This window comes from Contarinia nasturtii, unplaced genomic scaffold (genome assembly GCF_009176525.2).
Source record: "Contarinia nasturtii isolate CC-2019 unplaced genomic scaffold, AAFC_CNas_1.1 Cnas_scaffold_864, whole genome shotgun sequence".
NCBI classification, from domain to species: Eukaryota; Metazoa; Arthropoda; class Insecta; order Diptera; family Cecidomyiidae; genus Contarinia; species Contarinia nasturtii.
In genome coordinates, this window is record NW_022198211.1 from 1529976 (window position 1) to 1551042 (window position 21067).

General features: G+C 35.3%; 1 protein-coding gene and 1 long non-coding RNA gene across 2 annotated transcripts in view; one reads left to right on the forward strand and one right to left on the reverse strand.

The window, feature by feature from the left end:
* Positions 1 to 65: 65 nt before the first annotated feature.
* Positions 66 to 21067, reverse strand: part of LOC116342474 (zinc finger protein rotund-like) — a 27790-nt gene continuing 6788 nt past the window's right edge. The window contains exon 2 of the mRNA XM_031770108.1: positions 66 to 2413. Coding sequence (XP_031625968.1) covers positions 1163 to 2413 — 1251 coding nt within the window. The 3' untranslated portion in view covers positions 66 to 1162. The remainder of the gene's footprint in view (positions 2414 to 21067) is intronic.
* LOC116342475 lies at positions 3524 to 6063 on the forward strand. The gene is made up of 3 exons (XR_004201250.1): positions 3524 to 3662; positions 5443 to 5583; positions 5725 to 6063. It is a non-coding gene; the product is annotated as an uncharacterized LOC116342475 (long non-coding RNA).

The following is a 21067-nucleotide window of genomic DNA, read 5'->3' on the forward strand; positions in this document are numbered from 1 at the left end:
AAATCTTACATATCTTAAGTTTCATTCATATTTCTCTTCTCTAAAGACTAAATGTTTTTTTCCATTGTTTTTATTTGCATTTCATAATAATTTTAATTAAATTTTATCAATGAATATTTGTTTGCCTTCAATATTACAATTAACATTTTCTTTTGTAAATTAAGTAGTTAAATGTATCCATGTTGTCTTGTTTGCTTTATTTTGCACGACAATTTCTTCATTTATTCGGGAGCACGTTTCTATCGTTGATAGGTACATGTGGTTCTTTTTCGGTCCCGGTCCATTCTTACTATTTTTTGCTTCTTTTCGTCATTGCGACGGGTGTGCAATAATTTACTTTAAGTCACCACACACATATGCACAAAGAACGCAAGGCATTTTTGTGCTTTGTATATTTTTTTTTCAAGTGTGTTTCACTTAGCTCAGTTTATGAAATTCGAAACTGGCATTTTATTTCTCTCTACTGCTTTGTATGTTTTTATTAGTTTTTTATTTCGTTCAATTACAGTAAAGTGAAAATTGCTGATTTTTATAATGTGTTTGCACTTCAAAGTCCATTCTATGAATGGAATTGCGGTCGCTCAAATCGACTTTCTTTGTTGGTAATTAGTTATTTTTTTTTCGTTTTTTTTCCTTCATTTTTGCAAAATAAATTCCTAATGTCTAATGTTCTAAATAATATTTCATGTCATACAATCTTGTGTTTAATATTTATGGTACAAACTACCCCTCGGTTGATTTTACACTTTATTTCTTCCATTGAACAATGATGTTCAAGTCTATTCGAACGTTCGCGGTGTCCCGAGACCATCTATTATTTCAATTCACATCATTTAGATTTTTCAATTCGGTATTCGTATTTGATTTCAAAAAAAAAAAAAAAATGTTTACTGTGTGTGTGAGTTTTAAATACAAATTTACATTTCACATTGTGTGTGTGTGTCTGTGTGTGTGTGAGATCTTAACCTGTATCATACATTATTGTAATATTGTGTACGGCAAATCGATTGACGATCTATCTGAATATGTCGCATAAATCGATGAAATCAAAATCAAAGTAAAAAAAGAAATGCATTTCATAATGTCTTGCAAAATGGCATAATTATTTTCATTTTCATCTTTGAATCGATTTTATTTACTTTTTATGCCATTGTTGTGTCATTTATTGTCCCTTGTCTTTGACACCAGATCCAACACCGATGCCGAGCAAATGTTCGCCGGGTATCATACCGCCGGGTCCGGTCGGTTGATGTGCATAGTTTCGGATGTTGTGCAGCGAAATCAAATTGTTCGGGAATGAATTGTTGACATTTTGTTGAACATTTTTATTTTGGAAATCGTAGAGATATGGTCGTTGTGCCATGACCGGATGATGACCGAGGGTGTTCAAATGCATTGCATTTATCGGTGTAAAAGCTGATGCTGAGGTGGTTTTTGTGATTGAAGCTGCATCGGCATAACTTGGTGCTACCGATGATGCGGCCGCCACAGCTGCAGCCACATTTTGTGCAACTAAATGCTGTGCCAAATTGGTTGCATTTTGACGTGAAATAACTAAATCTTCACCATTATCATCGTTTGTATTCGATGTACCATTTGCCGTCGAACCATTTAACCTGTGATGATCATTGATTAAAGCTCGATGCTGATTTTGTAAATGATCGCTGTTATTCTGTTGCAGTGTAAAATCGTATTGATTTTGTTGTTGTTGTTGCTGTTGTTGTTGTTGCATTGCCTCTGCCAAATTGGCTGCCGAATCGGGGCTCACCTTTGGCCAATACGGATGCTCAGCACTGATTGGACCATTTGTTGAGATATTTAAATTGCGATTCATTGCGGTCAAATTCAAACCGGATGGAATTGACGGCCGTTTGTCCGGTCGTTCGGCATGCTTTTGCATATGTTTTGACAAATAGGTTTCTTGCGTATACGATTTACCACAATACTGACAAATGTGCGTTTTTAGGTGTTTCGATTCTTTGTGCTTTGGTATGTGTTCGAGTAATGCGGTCTCATCGGTAAAGCATTTATAGCATGAATTACATTTGAACGGTTTGTCAGTCTGATGGCAACGTGAATGCGATTGTAAATTCGACAATTGTGAGAATGCCTTTTGACAGCCCGGATGACGGCATTTGTACGGTTTGTCACCGGTATGAGTTCGAATATGCTGTTGCAAATGTGATAATTGTGTGAATTTTCGTTGGCAAATTTCACAACGATATGGCTTAATCCCTAAATGAATGCGGGTATGTTGTGACAAATAGCTGGAATTTGCAAATGCTTTCGAGCATTGTGTACATTTGTATGGTTTCGCTTCGCGCATCTGAAGTTGTGAGTTTAAATGATGTTCACCGGCGCCACCGCCGCTGCCACCGTTTCCGCCACCATTGCCCTTTGAATTGTTGAATAACTGTAAATATCGAAAAAAAAACAACAGAGAAAGAAAAAATGTATTAATTGAATTCATTACTAATTAAAAATTATTCTATGCATAATTTATTTTCGCTTGTGTGCCCGTTTATTAGTTGGCCAGACTAAAAATGTATAATATCATCGACGCAATCGATGCAGAGAAAGAGGAAAAAAATCCATATTCGAATCAAATATCGCGCATATAATTTATTATTCAAAAACACATATTTAGCATTTTCGTACCATTCCACATCGCTGGAGCCGTGCTTGAAAATATCGAAAACCAACCGAAATAAAACATGAAAATATTGACAAGTGAGAGGAAGAAAGAGATACACGAAATGAGAAGAAAAAAAAACCAACGACCAAAACAAGAACTACTCGTTATGAATATCAATGATTTGCATTTGCTTTGCTTAATCAAAATATTTGTTTCATTTGCATTTCGTGTTTTTTATATGCACGAATTTCGCCCAAAAATAAAATCAAAAATTCCCACCGATTCGATAGATAGCCAAAAATGTTATTATTATTTTTTAATATTGGTTTATAAAACATTTATTATCAGTGCTTTTTTTAGCGTGGTTACGCGTTACTCTGGCGTGTTTTTTTTTCTGCTTGCTAATTTTTTGTTGTACTGCATCAACATTTTTATTTGTTCATTATAATTATGCGAGATTAAAAACACATAAATATTTGCAGAACTATAAACACGTTTTTTCTGTCTAAAGTACCGGTGAAAAAAAACAGCGACAGAAACAGTGATAAATTTACGGATTTTTTTTATCAAAAAAGAAGCAGATTGTCGGAGGTTTTTGATTTGAGTTGTAAAACTGTACATAAATCACAAAATGTCACATGGCAGATTTGCGGCTTTTCGCTTGAGACATCTGGACTAATATGGTGAAATACTTAGATGATACGGCGTCATTTCTTCGACAGAATTGTATACACACATGTAGATTATACATAGTTCAGATGTCATTCCGTTTTTTTTTTGGGTTCCTGATAGCAACTATAGAATGAATGATATTCTTATCGCAATTTGATATCAAATCGGTTGTACGTATTATCGGTGGTACAATAGTTCTTTCTTTACTTAGTCACTTTTAACTCTTTCTTAATCGTGTTCACACACGAATCGTTGAAGAAAAAATCCAACAGAATATTATATTACGTTTTGAACGGGTAACTCAACAAAGATAGAAGAGGAAGAGAAAGAGATGTGGTGACGTAGTGTCATTTTTGTATGTATTTATGAAACTCTTTCTTTGAAACTGGAAGTAAGCACACACAAAAATATCATTCTAATTGAATATTTTGGCAATATCCATTCACTACATACATTCATACGATCGTCATTTGGATATTAATTGATGGAATAAATAAACGAAATATAAAATGAAGTGCCAGAGTGAAAAAGAACGCGTGAGAACGGCATAAACACAAAGAATTGAGAATAATAAGTAGTAATTGGTTGAATAAATAGATTGTCTCATTTCATTTTTTGACCAGAGAAAGAGAGAAATAAAGAAAAGAAATTAAAAGCCACACAAAAATCGATGTCATTAAAAAAATAAATCTCTCTCTCTCTCGTTCATTTCTATCGAAATGTCTTTCGTGCGTTATCTTGTTCGTATTCATATTTTGTGCCAAGTAACAAATGAATCATCATCGCGTGTGCTTGGCTTTTAGAATGTGTACACTGAAAAGTACATGGCACGCATTTATACTGATGGCTAAAAGTCAATTTAGATGAGGAAAAAAGTCCACGCGTAAAAGGTAAACATTTTTAATGATTATTATTAATTAAATAGCTTAAAATCGTGTTCTTTGTGACTTCCTTTTTGGCTACTGTGAAACCATTTGGCAATTTAAAACGCGAAATTGTGGCTTAAATTAATTCAAACGGTTCTACATCACGTTAGCATATACACAATTTGTGATAAGGTTGAAATCGATCTTCTTCCCGCTTTTTTTTCTTCATGCGGGTGAATTTTAATATCCGAGCTCATTCGTTTAAAAACCACAGCATACTTTTCGATCCGATGTTAAAAATCGAAATCGCGAGCTCATGACAGAGAAAAAAACCAACAAAATAAAATACAGTTCAGTGAACTTCAAAGCGAAAATTATCGATGATTGCATATTTCTCTCATTCACAAGCGCATTGGGCCGAAGATCATTTCTAATTTTATACATTTTTATCATCAAATCAACTGCAAAATGAAGGAAATTTAATGAACATGAAGCGCTCGCTGAGCGTTTCATTTCATGCAAATTGTCTTGGTTCAAATCGATTTGTTTGCTGGCCGAGCACACACACACACACGCAGAGCGAAAACAAAACAAAATCCGCAAAGTGTATGCAAACGACTGGCATTAGCCTAACGCCACACGTGCGCGAGCGCGCTCTTTCGCACATTTTGGAAGAAAAAAATCGAATTGAAGCCATCAGCAATGTAAATTGTACTTTGGCATATTTAATGGCGTAATTAAAATGCAAGTGATGTAATTTGGTAAAGAGTCGATTCGTACACGATACACATGCTGAAATTGCTATGCCAATCGAATTGACATACATTCGACCAAACTGAACGAACAACAAAAAAACTAACATGTTATACCGCATGCAATTTGTATAGCAAACACCTGTGAATATATTCGATAGATAAATCATGCGTTTGCCTCTTTCTCTCTCTCGCACTCATTGTGTTTGCCTCTTACGCGGTCACCTTTTCTAACACGCTCTTTAAACCATCGAATTGATTTTGTGCTAAAAACCAGAAACATAACGCATTAAACGAACACTTTCATGTTACGATTAGAGCAGAGAAGAAAAAAAAGAAAGTTTAATTTTGACTGGCTTTTCGATTCACCAGCATTGTGCAGTTTTGACAAGGGCTTGAAATGTCAATGTTGAATGGTTTCGTTCAATTCCAATTTAGATCATCAGTCAGTTTTGATATTGTTTACAATTTCAAAGCTGTCAATATTGTGTATTCGAAATTGGCTTTCGTTCTGTAGATCTCAGAGTGACGACGCATCAATCAATCTTCTGTGTGCGACAAAATAAAAATTCAGTGAAATTGTGCAGGTGTTTGGAAAATTCCTCAGACAACTCATTCGAGTCGAGAAATAATGGCATTGAATAATACAAAGAAATATGTAAGTAAAAAAGATGACATTACGAATTTTATTTTCGTTCATTTAATTGTTAAAAATGAAGAAGTAGAAAAAAAAGGAAATTGAATAACCTTGAATAAATAAAATTCAATTCTGCATTTTCTTTGATAACAAAAAACACAGTATCGACGTGAAATACCATCAGAAGTGGCGATCTATTTGTCGTTTATTTTCGGAACGGAAATTGAGCGTCAAAATCGGGAAATTTTGAGCCGCACTGAAATGATAGCACGTACAAACGATGCCGTCGAAAATGGTCAAATATTCATGGGAGTGCACAACAACAAGGCGATGTACGACGAATTTCGGCGGGATGTATTGAAAAGCAAAACCCCTGTTGTCGCACGAAAACGACGAGCACAATGAATTCACATCGATCGCAAATGAGTGGAGCAAATCAATGTTCGGTTGATCCAGTCTTTTTGTCATTTCCACTGGAATTGCTAATAAAAATGATTTGAAATCGCCAAACAAACGCATTCGTTGTTCTTTTTCTTCTTGTTGTTCAAGTGATGTGAACAAACAAGATGTTATTTGTCGGTGCGAATCGTCATGATGACTACAAGGAAACATGTTGACTATACTTTTTGACAGTAAAAAATACAGCCATTTGGCACATCAATTCCGTTTGGTAGGTATTGAATTGTGACAAGTGCTGAACGTTTTTGCATTCGTGGATCTGGCCGCGATTTGGGTCTTTCGTTCACTTTGACATGGTTCAGGTAATTGGGTAATAAATATCTTGTGTATGTGTTTCGTTTTACCGACAGTTTTAGGATCTGTTACATAAGTGTCATTCGTGTGTGTTTTTTTGTCTGATGCGAGTGTGTTGTCTTAAAGCAGACGCAACGAATTACATAGAGTCCAATTGAGATAAATATATACTTTATGCATTGTAAATTCGCCAAATAACATAATTATAGATACCGTTTGTTTAAAAATATTGTGAACGTGGCCGATGGCTTTTTTTGCCAATTTTTGCATATGAACGTACCGAAAATCTATCATTATGTATTATTATTGATGCCATGACGATCAAATAAGCGCATAGAAACAAAGAGATTGCTTCGCTTTTTTTGCCAACCATTTTTGCACACAATTATTTAAGATCTTTTCATTTCTTTCTCTGCTAAAATTGTCTGTTTTCATCTTCATAAAATGTAATCATCTCAATCTTCTAGTTGTGAGCAATTAATATATATCAAAAGATCGCATTTAGTGCGAAGGCAAATCGTGTCATTTAGGTCTGTAAAATTTTAAAATTGTCGGTATAGCCCAATTACAATACCATTTACTTGTGCATTCACTTCGACCATAGATCGTTTGACAGAATAATTAGTCGACAGTAAGAGAGTGTATTTAAAGTAATTTCCCATTTCGTGTGTGTGTGTGTGTGTGCGAGTTGAAAACGGGGCCTCTGAAAACTGAAAACAGTTTCTGAATAAATTGAAATAATTATAATTATGATTGTGAATTTTTGGTGCGGTGTCGATAGAAACCGCATTCGGAGCACGGTTTTGTTTTCTAGCAATGAATAAAGTCATTAAGAAATGAGCGACTACGCTGCCGAAATTTTTCGAGCTTGAAACTGACAAAAATGGTACTTTGCTTACACCAATGTGTAATTAGTATAATTCAAAAATATGATCGCGATAACAGCGTATATATAATTCTCAATGGTTAAGTGCCCGTGAATTCATTAGAACTCTTAAGTTAAATTTTTTGTTTGGCCGACGGGTTTGTCAATGAGCCATTGTTTTTCGGTTGAAATTGTGCCATTTTCCTGTGTCATTTTAAAATTGGGGAAATATTCCGAAAAATTATCGGAAAATGAGAATGAAGAGCGATTTGTTTAAAAATATCATTTCAAAATCTGTCACAAAACTTAACAATAAAAAAAAATCACTCATCATCATCATTATTTACTTTCGTCAAGCAATTAAACAAACATTGTGAGTGCAAGAGAACATTGACATAAGCAAGTAGGTAAACAAATCGTAATTTTTTTTCTTGCTCGCTCAGGCCCCAAAAATAATGACAAAAAAGCAAAGCTGGTAGCGAACAGGAATAATTGAAAATTTTGTTGGATTACAAAGCAACGGGAATTGGATGTTCTTGCCGTGTGAGTGCGAGACGGTATCATACGGCGAAATATTTAAAATTGTCGCACAATAATATATAACATTTGGTCGTTTTATGCGGCGAATGTTGAGCGCCCTTTATTTTTCAATACATTCTACTGTTTTAATTATTATCTAAGAACCGGTTTTTTGTGTCGCTGTCGGATAATATGCGCGTTGCTTACATCAGCCGAAAGGTGCGTGTACGCACTTCGCGAACGCGCTATTTTTAAACAATAAACAATTATGGACTTAACGAAGTGAACGAGAGATAGAGTGAGAGGGAAAAGCCGGCGATGGGATTTGCTTTCAGAAAACAATACGACGGGTGTAGTGTCATAGAGTAACACTTTTTTTATGATGATCGAAAACAAAAGGCAGTAGGCGCACAGAGCTAAAATGTGTATATGCCGTTTTTTTGTTCAATTCCATTTCATTCATCATCCCAATTTGTTTTTATTTAACAGAATGTATAAACAATTGTTTTTTTGGCTGTTATTCCATGTGACTCTCACACTATTTGAGCTCATATCATACAGTATAATTCTCAAATTGAAAAAATGCAATATTTGTTTGTCTTTTGTGTTACTCATTTCTTACTCTTGCTCAATTCGATGGATCGTTTCTCACTTCCATTTGTTTTTTTTTTTTTTTTTTTTGAGTGTTTGTGTGTGTGTTTGTTTGTCAACTAAACGTAGTCGCGAGGTTTTTTTTATAATCGCGTATATAGACGGTGACAACGGTTTAGTAATTTATGAAAATTAATTTCAGAAAAAAAGCGTATAAAGCCGTTTTTATTGACAGCCAGAGACCGGTATCTTTGCTCTGTGTTATTTTCGGTTTATCCGCTTGGTATCGTGAACTAGTCTTGTGTTTATTTACATCAAACTTGGAATTTAGCAATGAATGCCGTTATGATGTGTCTGCTGAAAATGTCAATCAATTGAAATTCAACAGCGAAACACATGAAAGTCGAATTTTCAATTACCCACACTGGAATCTGGCATTCACAACACTCCTTTCACATCCAAAAATTTTTTTGTGAACAATAAATATAGTAGTTGAATGTTTTATCAATGTTTGCTCGATTGAATCGCGGGAATTTATAATTTCAGTAGACCGGCTGAGTTATCTATAGATAATGTCAATAAAATATATAGCGATATTCAACGATACGTTTTATAATCCGTCGAACATTTTGTCGATTAGAATTAAAGTAAGGCAATTTATCAGTAAAAATTAGATAATCGAAATGAACTTTAGTGATACGATGGGTTTTATTCATTTTATTTACAATGACATTCAGCTAAATAAGCGTCGATGCTTTGATTTCAATCGATTGTTGTATTGGACGACGGGTAATTCGTTGTTTGACAGAATTTATTACGTGTTTTCAACTCGTTCATAAGATTTCTTATCGTTTACCTGAAAAATGTACACGAAATGTATACGATTCAGCTGCTGGTACAACCACGACAACAGTGCGTCGCAACCACTATATTCATTTGCATAAAAAGCAAATAACAATTATGTGAACGCACATAGGTCTATCTGCCTAGGCCCATTCAAGCATATTGTGTGTGTGTGTGTGTGTCATTCACTCTCTATTTCTTTCAACGTTGAGTTGCCTTTGTTGAGTTCGGTTACGACCGATCTATTCTTAACGCGCTTTGTCGTAGTTATTCTTAGGAAAATACAAATTTACATAGATTGTCAATTCGATGGGAACGAACGGGTAAGTGTGAAATAACGTTGAAAGAGTGAACGAGCTAGAATTGTGTTATATTGTTATACTTATTTCACTGTTTTTTTTCGGTAAGTTTCGATTTCAACCGGGTGGGTATACGGTAATGAAAAGAACACAGTATAAACGATAAAGTTAATGTGAATTTTTATGGATTAGATCCGCTATCCGACAGACCCACAAACCAATATTATTCTCTCGCTTAAGTGTATGGGTGCGATTTTGTGCTTCGTATGAACATGAAAACACCACTTCGACTGAACAGTTCATCGGAATTCAATTCCGTAATTTAATTTTATTATCAAAAAAATGTAATGGCTGATGTATGTGGTCAATTACACTCCATCTCTCTCGCTCCCGCATCAAGACATTGCAATAAAAGGAATTCAAAACATTTGAAAAAACAACTTTCGCTACAAAAATACAAATTCACCGAATTGATAAAAAAGCGTTGATAAATTTAAAGGTCAATGATTAATTACAAAAAAAAATCTAATGTCCAAACGCAGTCGACGGAAGCAACAAATGTTATCTCGCGATTCGCAAGAATCATAATATTTTGGCGTATATTTTGTCTTCATCTATGAAATATTTTGTCAATTCATTCTCAATTTTCATCATTTTTTCTGAATCGTACACAATGGAGTTGATCGCTTTTTGCAAATATCCATTTGAATGCTATGTAAATGCATTCTTCGATCGGTTGATTTATTAGTTCTTGTGAAATCGAGTTGCTTCTAAGTCGTGACGATTAATTGATCCATGTTTATAATAAGATTTTAATTTTTCATTTCTATGTCAAACTTGAGCAATTGCCGCTTACACATATATTCGCACACACAAATTTCGCAGAAATCAACGAAAGCGCACAAATCGACCGCACGCTGTATCGCTGACAATGAAATCATATAACTGTCAATTTGATTATATTCAATATAGACATGTTGCACGCTGCAGACAGCGACTCAAGTAAAACGAAAAAAAAATGCGCCATTGCTGTATGTGCGTTTTTACTTAAAGAGAAACTCAAGCACGCAATTGTTTTCGATTACGGTCGATTTGATTTTTGGCTAGTGCCGACGCGTAAAAATACCGCATACACTTTTTTGGCGAGTGTTTGATTTTTATCTCTTTGCAAGAATATGTTCTCATTTGTCTAATTTGTGGCTCTAGTTGAATCGAGAGAGCAAGCGAGACGACGAGCCTGAACAAAAATCGTGCAGGATTGCGCGACAGAAAGTCATTTGCAAAATTTGCGCTCATGCAAATCGATCAGGGAGCTAAATAGCTTATTTCCGATAGAGTTAGAGTTAGGTAGTAGCTTGTGACGCATCGCTTCAGCGAAAGAAAAAAAACTATACATACACAAGCAACTACAACGCCAAATCGTTGGTTATATCAATTTGAAAATTAGAGTTATTAACCAGACATGCCCTTTATCTGATCGCCTCTCCATATCGTTTGTTCTATTTGCTGTTCATTGGTGTGTCAGACTGTCTCTGTTTCACTTATGTGACCGTATAAAATGTAAAAGCAAAACAGCACGCAAATATCGCGTCGTTCGGTCACTTTTTCAAACATTGTTGCAAAACATATTTCTCTATTGAAGAGTGTTGAACGAAAAAGAGAAAAATATCAAATAAAAATACGCCACAATTGAAAACAATACGATATAATTCATAATTTCGCTTCAGTGGCGCTTGTTATATGCACTTCGAGCCATATTGTTCCAACAACGAAATGTCGAATTCGTGCATTTTCAAGAGCCGACGCTGTTTTGGGCAATGTTTGTCGATTGTTGCTATTTTTTTTCCTCCTTGCTTCAAATTCACAATACCAACACTGTTACAGTTAGTTCAGTCTTCATCATGTATGTGTGTTTGTATAGTGCGCGCTTTGAATGCTTTAGTTTTTATTGTACAGCTTGTGTTTTTTTTTCTCTCCAAAGTATATTGGCTTATTCTTTAACTCATTCACAACAGGCTCAATCCAAATTTTGTATACATTATATTGTATATATGACATTCGTGCAATCGCTTGTGATTGTAGTGGCAACAATGCAAACTGAAGCGCTGGCATTTTCTTCTACTACTACAACAACTACCTTTGTGTGTTTTTTTTTCTTTCTTCTTCTTTTGTTTATATTAGTAATGTAATAAAATATTTTACATGCTGCACAGACTGTTTGGTGTTTTACCGTTTGGTTCAATGAATTTTTTCTCGTCATTTCTGCTGGTACTCGTGTGATTGTGTATGTGCACAGAATGAGCGGGACATCGAATGACCTGAGCATGCAATTCATATCGTTTTGTTATAAAAATTGAGTTGATTTTATGGCGAATGAAGTGAAAAAAAGACTGTGCACAACTCTTAACGAGCCCATTTCTTTAAAGCGAATAAAAAAAAAAGTTCGTGCCGAATTATATTATGTTCGCCGAAATTTCCGAGTTTAATGCACGATGACGCATTCATGTTGCCGTCGTTGTCTTTTTTTCGGCATACACAGCAAATTCTGTACATACATAAATGCTTGTTCCACACAAAGTTTTTGCGAATATACTCTCTTTATCACGTTTCACTCCAACGAATTTACAGCGATTACTTGGATCACTTGTGTTTGCATTCTACGAAAAACGATTTACTGTCACGGTGGTCAACACAGAATTTTCAACAAAAATTTTCCATATCAGCCAAATATTTTCGACGACGTAAACTTTTTGGAATACGTGCCGATATATTGAAAGTGTTTCGATTTCTATTGAAATTTTAGCCCCGCCAGCATTGTGCAAATAATTCAATTTTTCCATTAACGGCATGGGACCGAAAATCATATGTGCAAACGATGAAATTTTATTGGATTTATGTGTTACGTAAAATGTACTCGATCAACAATCTGCCCAAATCGGCTGCAACTAAACTCTATCGATAGAGAAAACAACATTTTCACATCGTATACGAAGAGTGGAAGAGTTGATGACTGAAAATTTGCATCACACACATCTCGGCTCGGCTCATTATAAATTTATTATGTTAATAGATTGATATGAATAAATGGTTCGATGTTATGCTAGAGCAGTGTGTAGCGAAAGAGAGAGAGTTCACTGCTCACGATTCGATTCATGTGAATTTCCATTCAGCGTCTCCAACGTTGATCGTGGTACTTCGCTTACGTCGCAAAATGTGTTCAAGTGTGCAAGAATCGAAACAATGTCAGCAACAGAGAGACGGTGTCGCACACACCCGATATATTAAATGTACAAAACCGCAAACGAGCAAGCGAACAAGAAATAGCCAACAAAAAAAATGAGAGAGTGAGAGCGCGAAAAAAGCACAGCCATGCATTAACGAAATGTCCGAAATGTATGAAAATTGAAATAGAAATGTATTCATTTGGCCCGTTTCAATCAATTATGTGTGAGCTCCATTTTTTCGATTGGAATTTATGAACATCGTTTTATATTTCAAGCAGAAAATTTTAATAAATATATCTTTTCCTTTTGGTATTTCTCTTTGGCTCTTTTTCATGACATCCATGTTTTTTTCTAGTATCGTTTTCATTTTGTTATTGTAAAATTGGTCGAAATTCACACGGACCGAAATGTGACTTTTCGATGTTCCAGTATTAGCGAATCTGGGGACAAAAACTCATTATGAATATTTCAAATGTGTCGACGAAATTCAAGCCGATTCATAATTTGAAATTCACTAAAAATAGACTGTGGTTGTTTTTATTTCTTCGTTCGATTGCTTTTTTCGCTCATTGATTGGGGAATCTATAATTTTTTTGGTTTGCATGAACAGAGGTAGTTTTGTATTTTTTTTTTCAATCTCGACACAAAAAATGCATTTTTATTGTTGAAAACTAGTTGCCTTTTCCAATTGAAATGGCATGGTGTGGGCCGAAAATTCAGCAATTTTTCAGGGCAAACCCTATATCATTTGGATACGATCTAAATATGCAGTTTGCGTTTTTCCATACACGTTTAAGAGAGAAATAAAGAAGTAACAAAGCAAATGTAACGTCAATTTACCTTTGGCGAATGGTGTATGCATGTGAGAGAAAGATGGTAATGGAAACAACAAACGAAATCACCTCACAATTCGTTGTGAATGGTTTGCATGTGTCATTTTTATCAATTCGCATAAATCAACACACACATAGCACCGGTCTCTGCTCCGGCTGTAAAAGCTGAAACAAATTAACAGCGTCCAACAACGCAAAATTGCGTTCTTCGTTCCTTACTGTTTGGTGTGTTTGCTTTTAATTTTAATGGACATGTGTGTGATTCGGCTGTGTATTTATTGTGCATTGTGGTGTTCTAAGCTTTGAATTGAGTGAGAGACCTACATATGCCGGTACACATAATCAAATTTACAAAAGAATCTCTCCCAAAAAATGCGCTTAGTTGATTTTACATTTAAACTGATGCATTGTTTGCAAATGTGAAAAGTATTTAATTTTCGGCGCTCGAGTTTTTTTGCAACCCACCGTATGAAAAATCGTGTCGAAAACTAATTTGTTATATTTTTCGTTTAAAAAGAAGAAGAAAAAAGAGAAATAAAACTAAAGAACAACTGGCTTAGATGCTAAAAAGATAATCTGCCAAAATATATATCCGATTTGAACGAACGCCAACTAGATAGAAGACATGGAATATAACACGAATGTTCTTTCGTTTCATTTCTACGTTTCGAGAGACTTAATGTGCACAAGATACCACCAAAAAAATTATTGTATGTGACAGAGTCGCAGTATAACAGCAGCAGCATGCCAAATCCAATTCAATTTAGTAGTTGTCATTACATAGTTTATATTGCTCCGCGGTGAATTGTCTCCCATTTAGCATAATAGACGAAGTCAACTCATGTGCGGATGCATGTGATATTTTGCGTTCGTACAATATATGTATGTTTTCATGGAGCATACAGAAATCGTTTTGTTGTTATTATTTGAGTTGTTTTGTTCATGGAATTAAAGGTAAATTGAAGTTGTAATATACGGACGACGTGCATATTGTATATGTATATCGAATTTAACGTGAGTAACGATGCATGGATCTGCGCCCATCGATTCGTGTTAAAGTAATGAGAATATCAACTTAAGCGCTTGCCAGAGCAAAGTACTCTCTCACTCCGTCCCTCGCTCTCGCTCTCTCTATCTATCTATTCTTTGCATTTTTCATAAAACTTTGAACGAAACATAAAATTTTAATATTATATGGTTTGAACCAAATATTGCGCTAGCACATCATATGCATAGTATATCACACATCATATCGCTTGAGAGCGCAGCGCTGAAGTATAGTGCACATACACACAACATTCGGTAAGTTTCGGGTAAAAAAAAGAGCGAAAGAACAAATTTATTCATTGTTAATTTGTGGTGAGCATGAAACACGTTTAACTCAAATTATATTACATTGTTGTGCATGCATGCTAGTTGAACTGAACGCTGTTTCTCTCTTTCTCTCGCCCTCGCTCCAACTAATTTAATGTGTGTGTGTTTTTTAAAAGACTTCTCGATTCATTTTCATTTAGAATAATGGCATTTATAGTTCCCTGGCCTGCCGTGTTCCAAATGTATGTAAACGTGGATGGGTAACATTTTTGTCAATATACAACCAAAATTGGAATGATTGTATATATGACGAAACATTTTGTAAACATATATGGATTATGATTTGGTTAGCGAAATCACACGATGTGCTACACTAGAATGAGAGATTCATGTGTCAGACTAGATGTCTATGCTGCTAATGATCTGCATTTGAATGTTGGATTTCGGAATCGAATTGCTATCACATCTCTGGCATCGGCAAATTATGAATTACGACAACGAAAACGACAACAAAGTATAATGTCAAACTAGACTGGCTATATTTGGATAACACAAGAACAGCCAAATTCGTGCATTTCAAGTAGCGAAGCGGTTAAAATTATTGGGTATTTCTCATAAAAATTTATATTTCCATAATTAATATGTCAGTTTGGTGTGTATGCTTGTTTTTTTTGTGTTCTCGGCTCTATGGCCGTTTCTACACCGGTTTCTTTTCGCGAGTGCTGCAAGTATTCAAGCGAAACAAATCGCCACATATCAACATGTCAATGTCGAATCAGCAGCAGTGGCGGTAACCAGTTCATTTTACTCTGCTTTTGTACACGAATTCCAACTCATTCGAATCCTCTCTCACAACTATTCGCTTTTTTTTCTAATTGCAATTGAAACACACAACGTGCGCGCCGGTTCTATACACAGCGTACTTAACTGTCTCGTTGTCAAAGTGAATGCAACACACAAAAAAAACCGAATCCCAAGTTAATTATATATACGAAACGGCAACAACAACAGCTATGGTTACCAAGCACGAACGACTTACGAACACACGAAAAGTACAGAAGAAAAAAAACACTCTAATAAAAAAACGAAAAAAAAAAACAAATTCACTTAGGAAACACGCCGCTGAAACGGTGAACCAACGACACTGACTGCAACCAATTCCAGTAGCCGTGTGTTGTTGGCAAAAAAAAGCAACCGAAACAGCATTTTTTCACATAATGCGCGAAATGTGCAAAGGCGATATTTGTGCGCGTTGAGTTTTTCATATTTTGTTTTCTGCTGCTGCTGCCCAGTTTTTCGCTGCTATATGTTTGTGTGTATATGCGCTCACCATAATAATATCATGAATCATTTTTATGATTTAGGTATTTTATGTCCCCGCATAATGATCGTAATTAGACAAATGGTTTTGGTTCAGTGTTCACTTTCGCAAACACGCCCGATACTCGGCTTCTCGATAAATTTTCTCATCTGAATTGATGTTGAAATTCGTCAAAATTACAATCGCCATTCAATTTAATTGTATATATCTCATGCTAACGATAAGTGTTTGACATTTGATGGATCACAGGCGTTCTAACCGCTGTTTTTTTTTTTATTGAATTTCATACGAACAAAAATCCACTCTTGAGAGATCGATTACTAAGAATGTTGTCAGCTCGTTTACTAAACGATTTCCCGAATCACATAAACTGCAAATCAAATTTGCGTTCTGTGTTGCAAAATGCTGGTGTTTACGTGAATGGCAGAACATGTTGAAGTGGATTTAATAATTTCACGTTCGTTCGGTCTCAATTTAATTCACTTCATCACATGAAAAATGTGTCAAAAGTTTGTTGATTTGATTGAAAGAGCGAAGCAGCAGCAGCATATTTTCTCTATCTGCTTATATATTATAGATATGTCATATGAATTTAATTTTAATATTGAATAGTGAGTGGTTGCGAGCAAGCAAAGAAAGAGATGGCTCCAATGAATATCAAATTATACTGACACTGAGTGCCAACTCTACCCATCACACAAACACATTTCGATACGAATATTTACATACGTCGATACGCATTGTATGCACGTCTACACACAATTCCATGTCAATCAAACAAAAGGAAGAAAGACCAAATGAAAGGAACGATGATGCAGAAGAAGAAGAAGAAAAAACAGAATGGAAAAATGGCATCGGAAATTTATTATGAATTTCCCGAATCAATTTTTTTTTTCATGTTCAATATACGTTTCCGTCTTTTCCGCATTCTCGTTAAGCGCGGTAGGCAATGGCATTCGTGCAACAAATACGAAAAAAATCTAATTCAATATTCAAAAATTCGGTGTATTCCGAGGCGCAAGAGTGAGCGATGGCGACATCGAACAAGAATGAGAGGCTACAAGGTAGGCATAGAGGCGAAAAAAAATCGATATTTATGATGAAAAATTTGACAGTTTCAGTTCTGTTGGCAACGAATTGGGGCGAAAAGGCGAACATCAAAGCATGAACGTTAAACAGAGAACGAAATACATCCAACACACACTCGCACACAACAAGCCGGCTTTAGCGCCCCGCTTGTGAATGCCTGTGTTTGCAATTTTTAAATGCAAAGAATCGCACAGCTCTATATTATGCATAGAATAAACTGCAAAATCTTTTCTATCGGTTTTTTTAAAAAAATTGAATAAATATTCGAAGACTTACATAAATTATCATTTTCCTCAAGACTTTGCAGAGGAGCATTTATCATAATCAAATCTGTGTATATGTATGGCATTTTTTTTCATTCTGTTCGATGCATCACACCCGCATTAAATTACTCAAATATCTACCATATAATATAAGTCTTCGTTCGCATTTCCATTCGGTTACGGTTTGGGCAAATTTGACTTGAACAAAAAAAATTTACATGCACGCGCCCATAAAATACAGTCACTGACAAGCATAAAAATTCGCATTGCTGAAATTGCTGAGAAGAAAGGAACACACAAAAAAAAATCAATGAACTCGTCAAACACAAGAGAAAGAAAAAATACCGAAATTGAGAATGAGAGTAAGCGAGCGAGCAAATGAATCAACGACGGAAAAAAATATAAGCCAAACGAAGAACATACTTTATTTGCCGACGGTATTGAATACGTACGAAAAGTACATGTCGATTATATTCTTGCTATGCTGTTTTCTCTCTCTCTTTGTGTGTTGAGCCGCACTTATACACATGCATCCCGCAGAGCGAACATATCCGAATGCTGAAAAAATGTGCTCATCGCGTTTTTTTCGGCAGAAAAACCATTTTTTTTGCTGCTGCTTCTACTTGCGCCTCTATTGAGTACGGTGTATTTTTTCTGGTTGCTAACGCGTCGTCTCCATACACACGCACACTATCTAACAATCGCACGCACGAACCTTATAGCCGAAATGCTGAATTTGAAATAAAAAAAAACATGCCATCATAATTTTGTTGTTTCTGCAATTGTTTGCCGAAATGATGAAGGGAAAAAATGGCAAAATCTACATTTTTTCTTTCCTTCGTTCACACTCTCACTCGGCACAGCTCATTTCCATTTGTGTTGGTATCAAAACCAACAAATTTGAAATGCATTTGTAGTGGTCTGGTTGTGCACACACCAACAACATAATAAAATTGGCAAATGTTTGGTAGTGTGGTGCACGAGAAGAAGGCGACGAACGAACACAAAAAAAAAATATATAATCGCAAACAAGAGCGGATGATTGTGTAAAAAAAATATTCGTGTTGAGAATGCGCCTAATACCCTCTCTCTTTCATTCTACACCAATATATTCAGACATTAGGTTCTGTTGTGCCTTTTTGCGGTGTGTATGTGTATCGCATGCGAATTTGCAATGACATTTCAAAGATCCATTCTGACGATTTATCGAAATTGATAGATTCCCGACAACCAATCGACGGCACACATACGGTAGCATATATGATCGAAAAACAATTGCTCCATATCTTTTTTATTGCCAACCACACAACGATTCCAATAAAAAACAGACAGAGAGAGGGAGAGAGAAGAGTGAGAATGATATGACGATGTTGTTTGATATTGAATTATGGAGATTGAGGGACGGAAACGATGTTTTGATAACCATTATTCGATAAAGTCGATGTTGCCGTCGACGACAGCCATGAATAGAAGAGTTTTTGGTTTTTTTTTCATGCTCCCATAAAAAATAACGCGAAGAAATTGTAATCATCATTTTTGTGTTTCTGACCCATCGATAAAATTGCATTGACAATGCCATAAAAAATGTGACACACTATGGGAATGTTGCCCAAAAAAAATATCGAAAATCGATACAACTTAATTGAAATTCGTTTGGTTTTATTTTCTTTTCATTTGCAATTGGAAAATGAACGAAAATAATCGGAGAAAAATCGGATACGTATTGGGAAGGAAATAGCGATGGAAAAGAAAAATAAACAACTTCTAGGTATTCATCATTCCATTCTCTTGTCTTTATTCATTTGCTTCATTCGGTGAGCAAAAGCGAGCAAAAGAAAACATTTTCTTTTATCTTTGAAGCGAGGAGAAAAAAACAGCGGATTTCTATTTGCTTTTTGTAGAGACAATTTCCACAACGATTAAAAGTGTATTGATTTTAGCATGAATGAACAAGAGAAGACCGCAAGCACTGAACACATACACACACACACGTCAAAGAACAATAAATTTGTTCATTTTAAATCACTTACTACAAAAAAGTGAAATAATGTTGTTTTCTTTCCATTTCATGGACTTTTTTATTTACGAGCGAAAAATGCTCTGGGTTCTTGTTTCATTTCTTTCTTCTTCTTCTTCTTCTTTTTTTGTATATATCTTTGTGTTCGCGCTTTTCACTCGCAATTCGATCCCGATTTGATAGCATTGCCGACTGTGCACTCACTCATTCGCTGTGTTTGTGTTTTTATTTATTAAATTTTTCATACAATGCAAGAGAATAATATATATAATTTTTTCGCCAATGCGTTGAATAAATCAATAAAATTTATGTGATAAAAACATGCGAAGCATAAAATTTCTCTCTGCCATATATACATATACACAATTTTTGTTGTTGTTCATGTTGCAATGTAATCAGTTCTAGTTCAATATTCACCGATTGAATGTGGCATATCATCTTTAAGAGTTCAATACCAAAGCACCGCTCATAAACAACAAATCACGAGAATATATTCAAACGTCTCTCTTCAGATTGCATTTGGCGCAAAGTGAATATGTGGAGAACGACAAGAAAAAACCTTATTCTGGAGTTCAATGCATTTGCAAAAATCTCCATCATTTTCAGATGAGAGGACGCGCGCTCAAAAAAGTCAGTACTACAAAAATATAACTGTAACATAGAACGGATTTCAATTGAATTGACTGAATGGAACGAAACATTAATGGCTGAATTGTTGTATGTATGTATATATGCTTGCTCTTCATTCTGACATACGAATGCAATTTTCCTATATGTATGTTGTAATTGTCGTCACACTTGTGACTACAAACGGAATGAGAGAGAAAAAAATGCAGACGAATTGCGAGCACTCGTTCAGTGTTAAATACAAAAATCGACTTTTGTTTGATTCGCATGCATCTAATTCGGTGGAATGGAAAATCTTGAACAAAACAACGGAAGAGGCTGTTACAACAATAAAGAGCATCTCTCTCTCGCTTTTGTGTGTGTGTGTGTGTGTGTGTGTGTGGATGGAAGAGTGAAGGGACTCTCTTAGAAACATGTGAATTACTCCGACTTACTGTAAACGTCGTGTAAATAGAATGAAGGGTTGCAAACAATAAAGCATCTCTCATTCACTTCACTCTATTAGATGATACTCTCTTTTTTTTATTATTCCTTGTGTGTAATACGAGCAAGAAGTCAATCCGCATAATTGCAAATGGGCTTTTTGATGTGTGAATGTGTATTGGCAAAAAGGAATTATTAGTCAATGGTGAATATTGAGGACGCATTATACATGTGTAGAATGAAATGCACTTGAAAAACTCATTTCTTTTGTGCGACAACATTGTAATCGGTGATCTGAACAGAAAGGTGACAATAGCAACAAAACCCCAAAACGATAATGAGTCAAAATATATTTGCTTCTTCAAGTGCTGCTAGTTTCGGAACAGATGCAATGTGTTCTTTGCTACTTCCATTTGCCAGTCGAGCCAATTCATTTATCGATTCATTTGTACCATATTCATCTACTGTTGCAAACTAAGAGAGAGAGAGAGAGAGAGAGAGAGAGAGAGAGAGAGAGAGAGAGA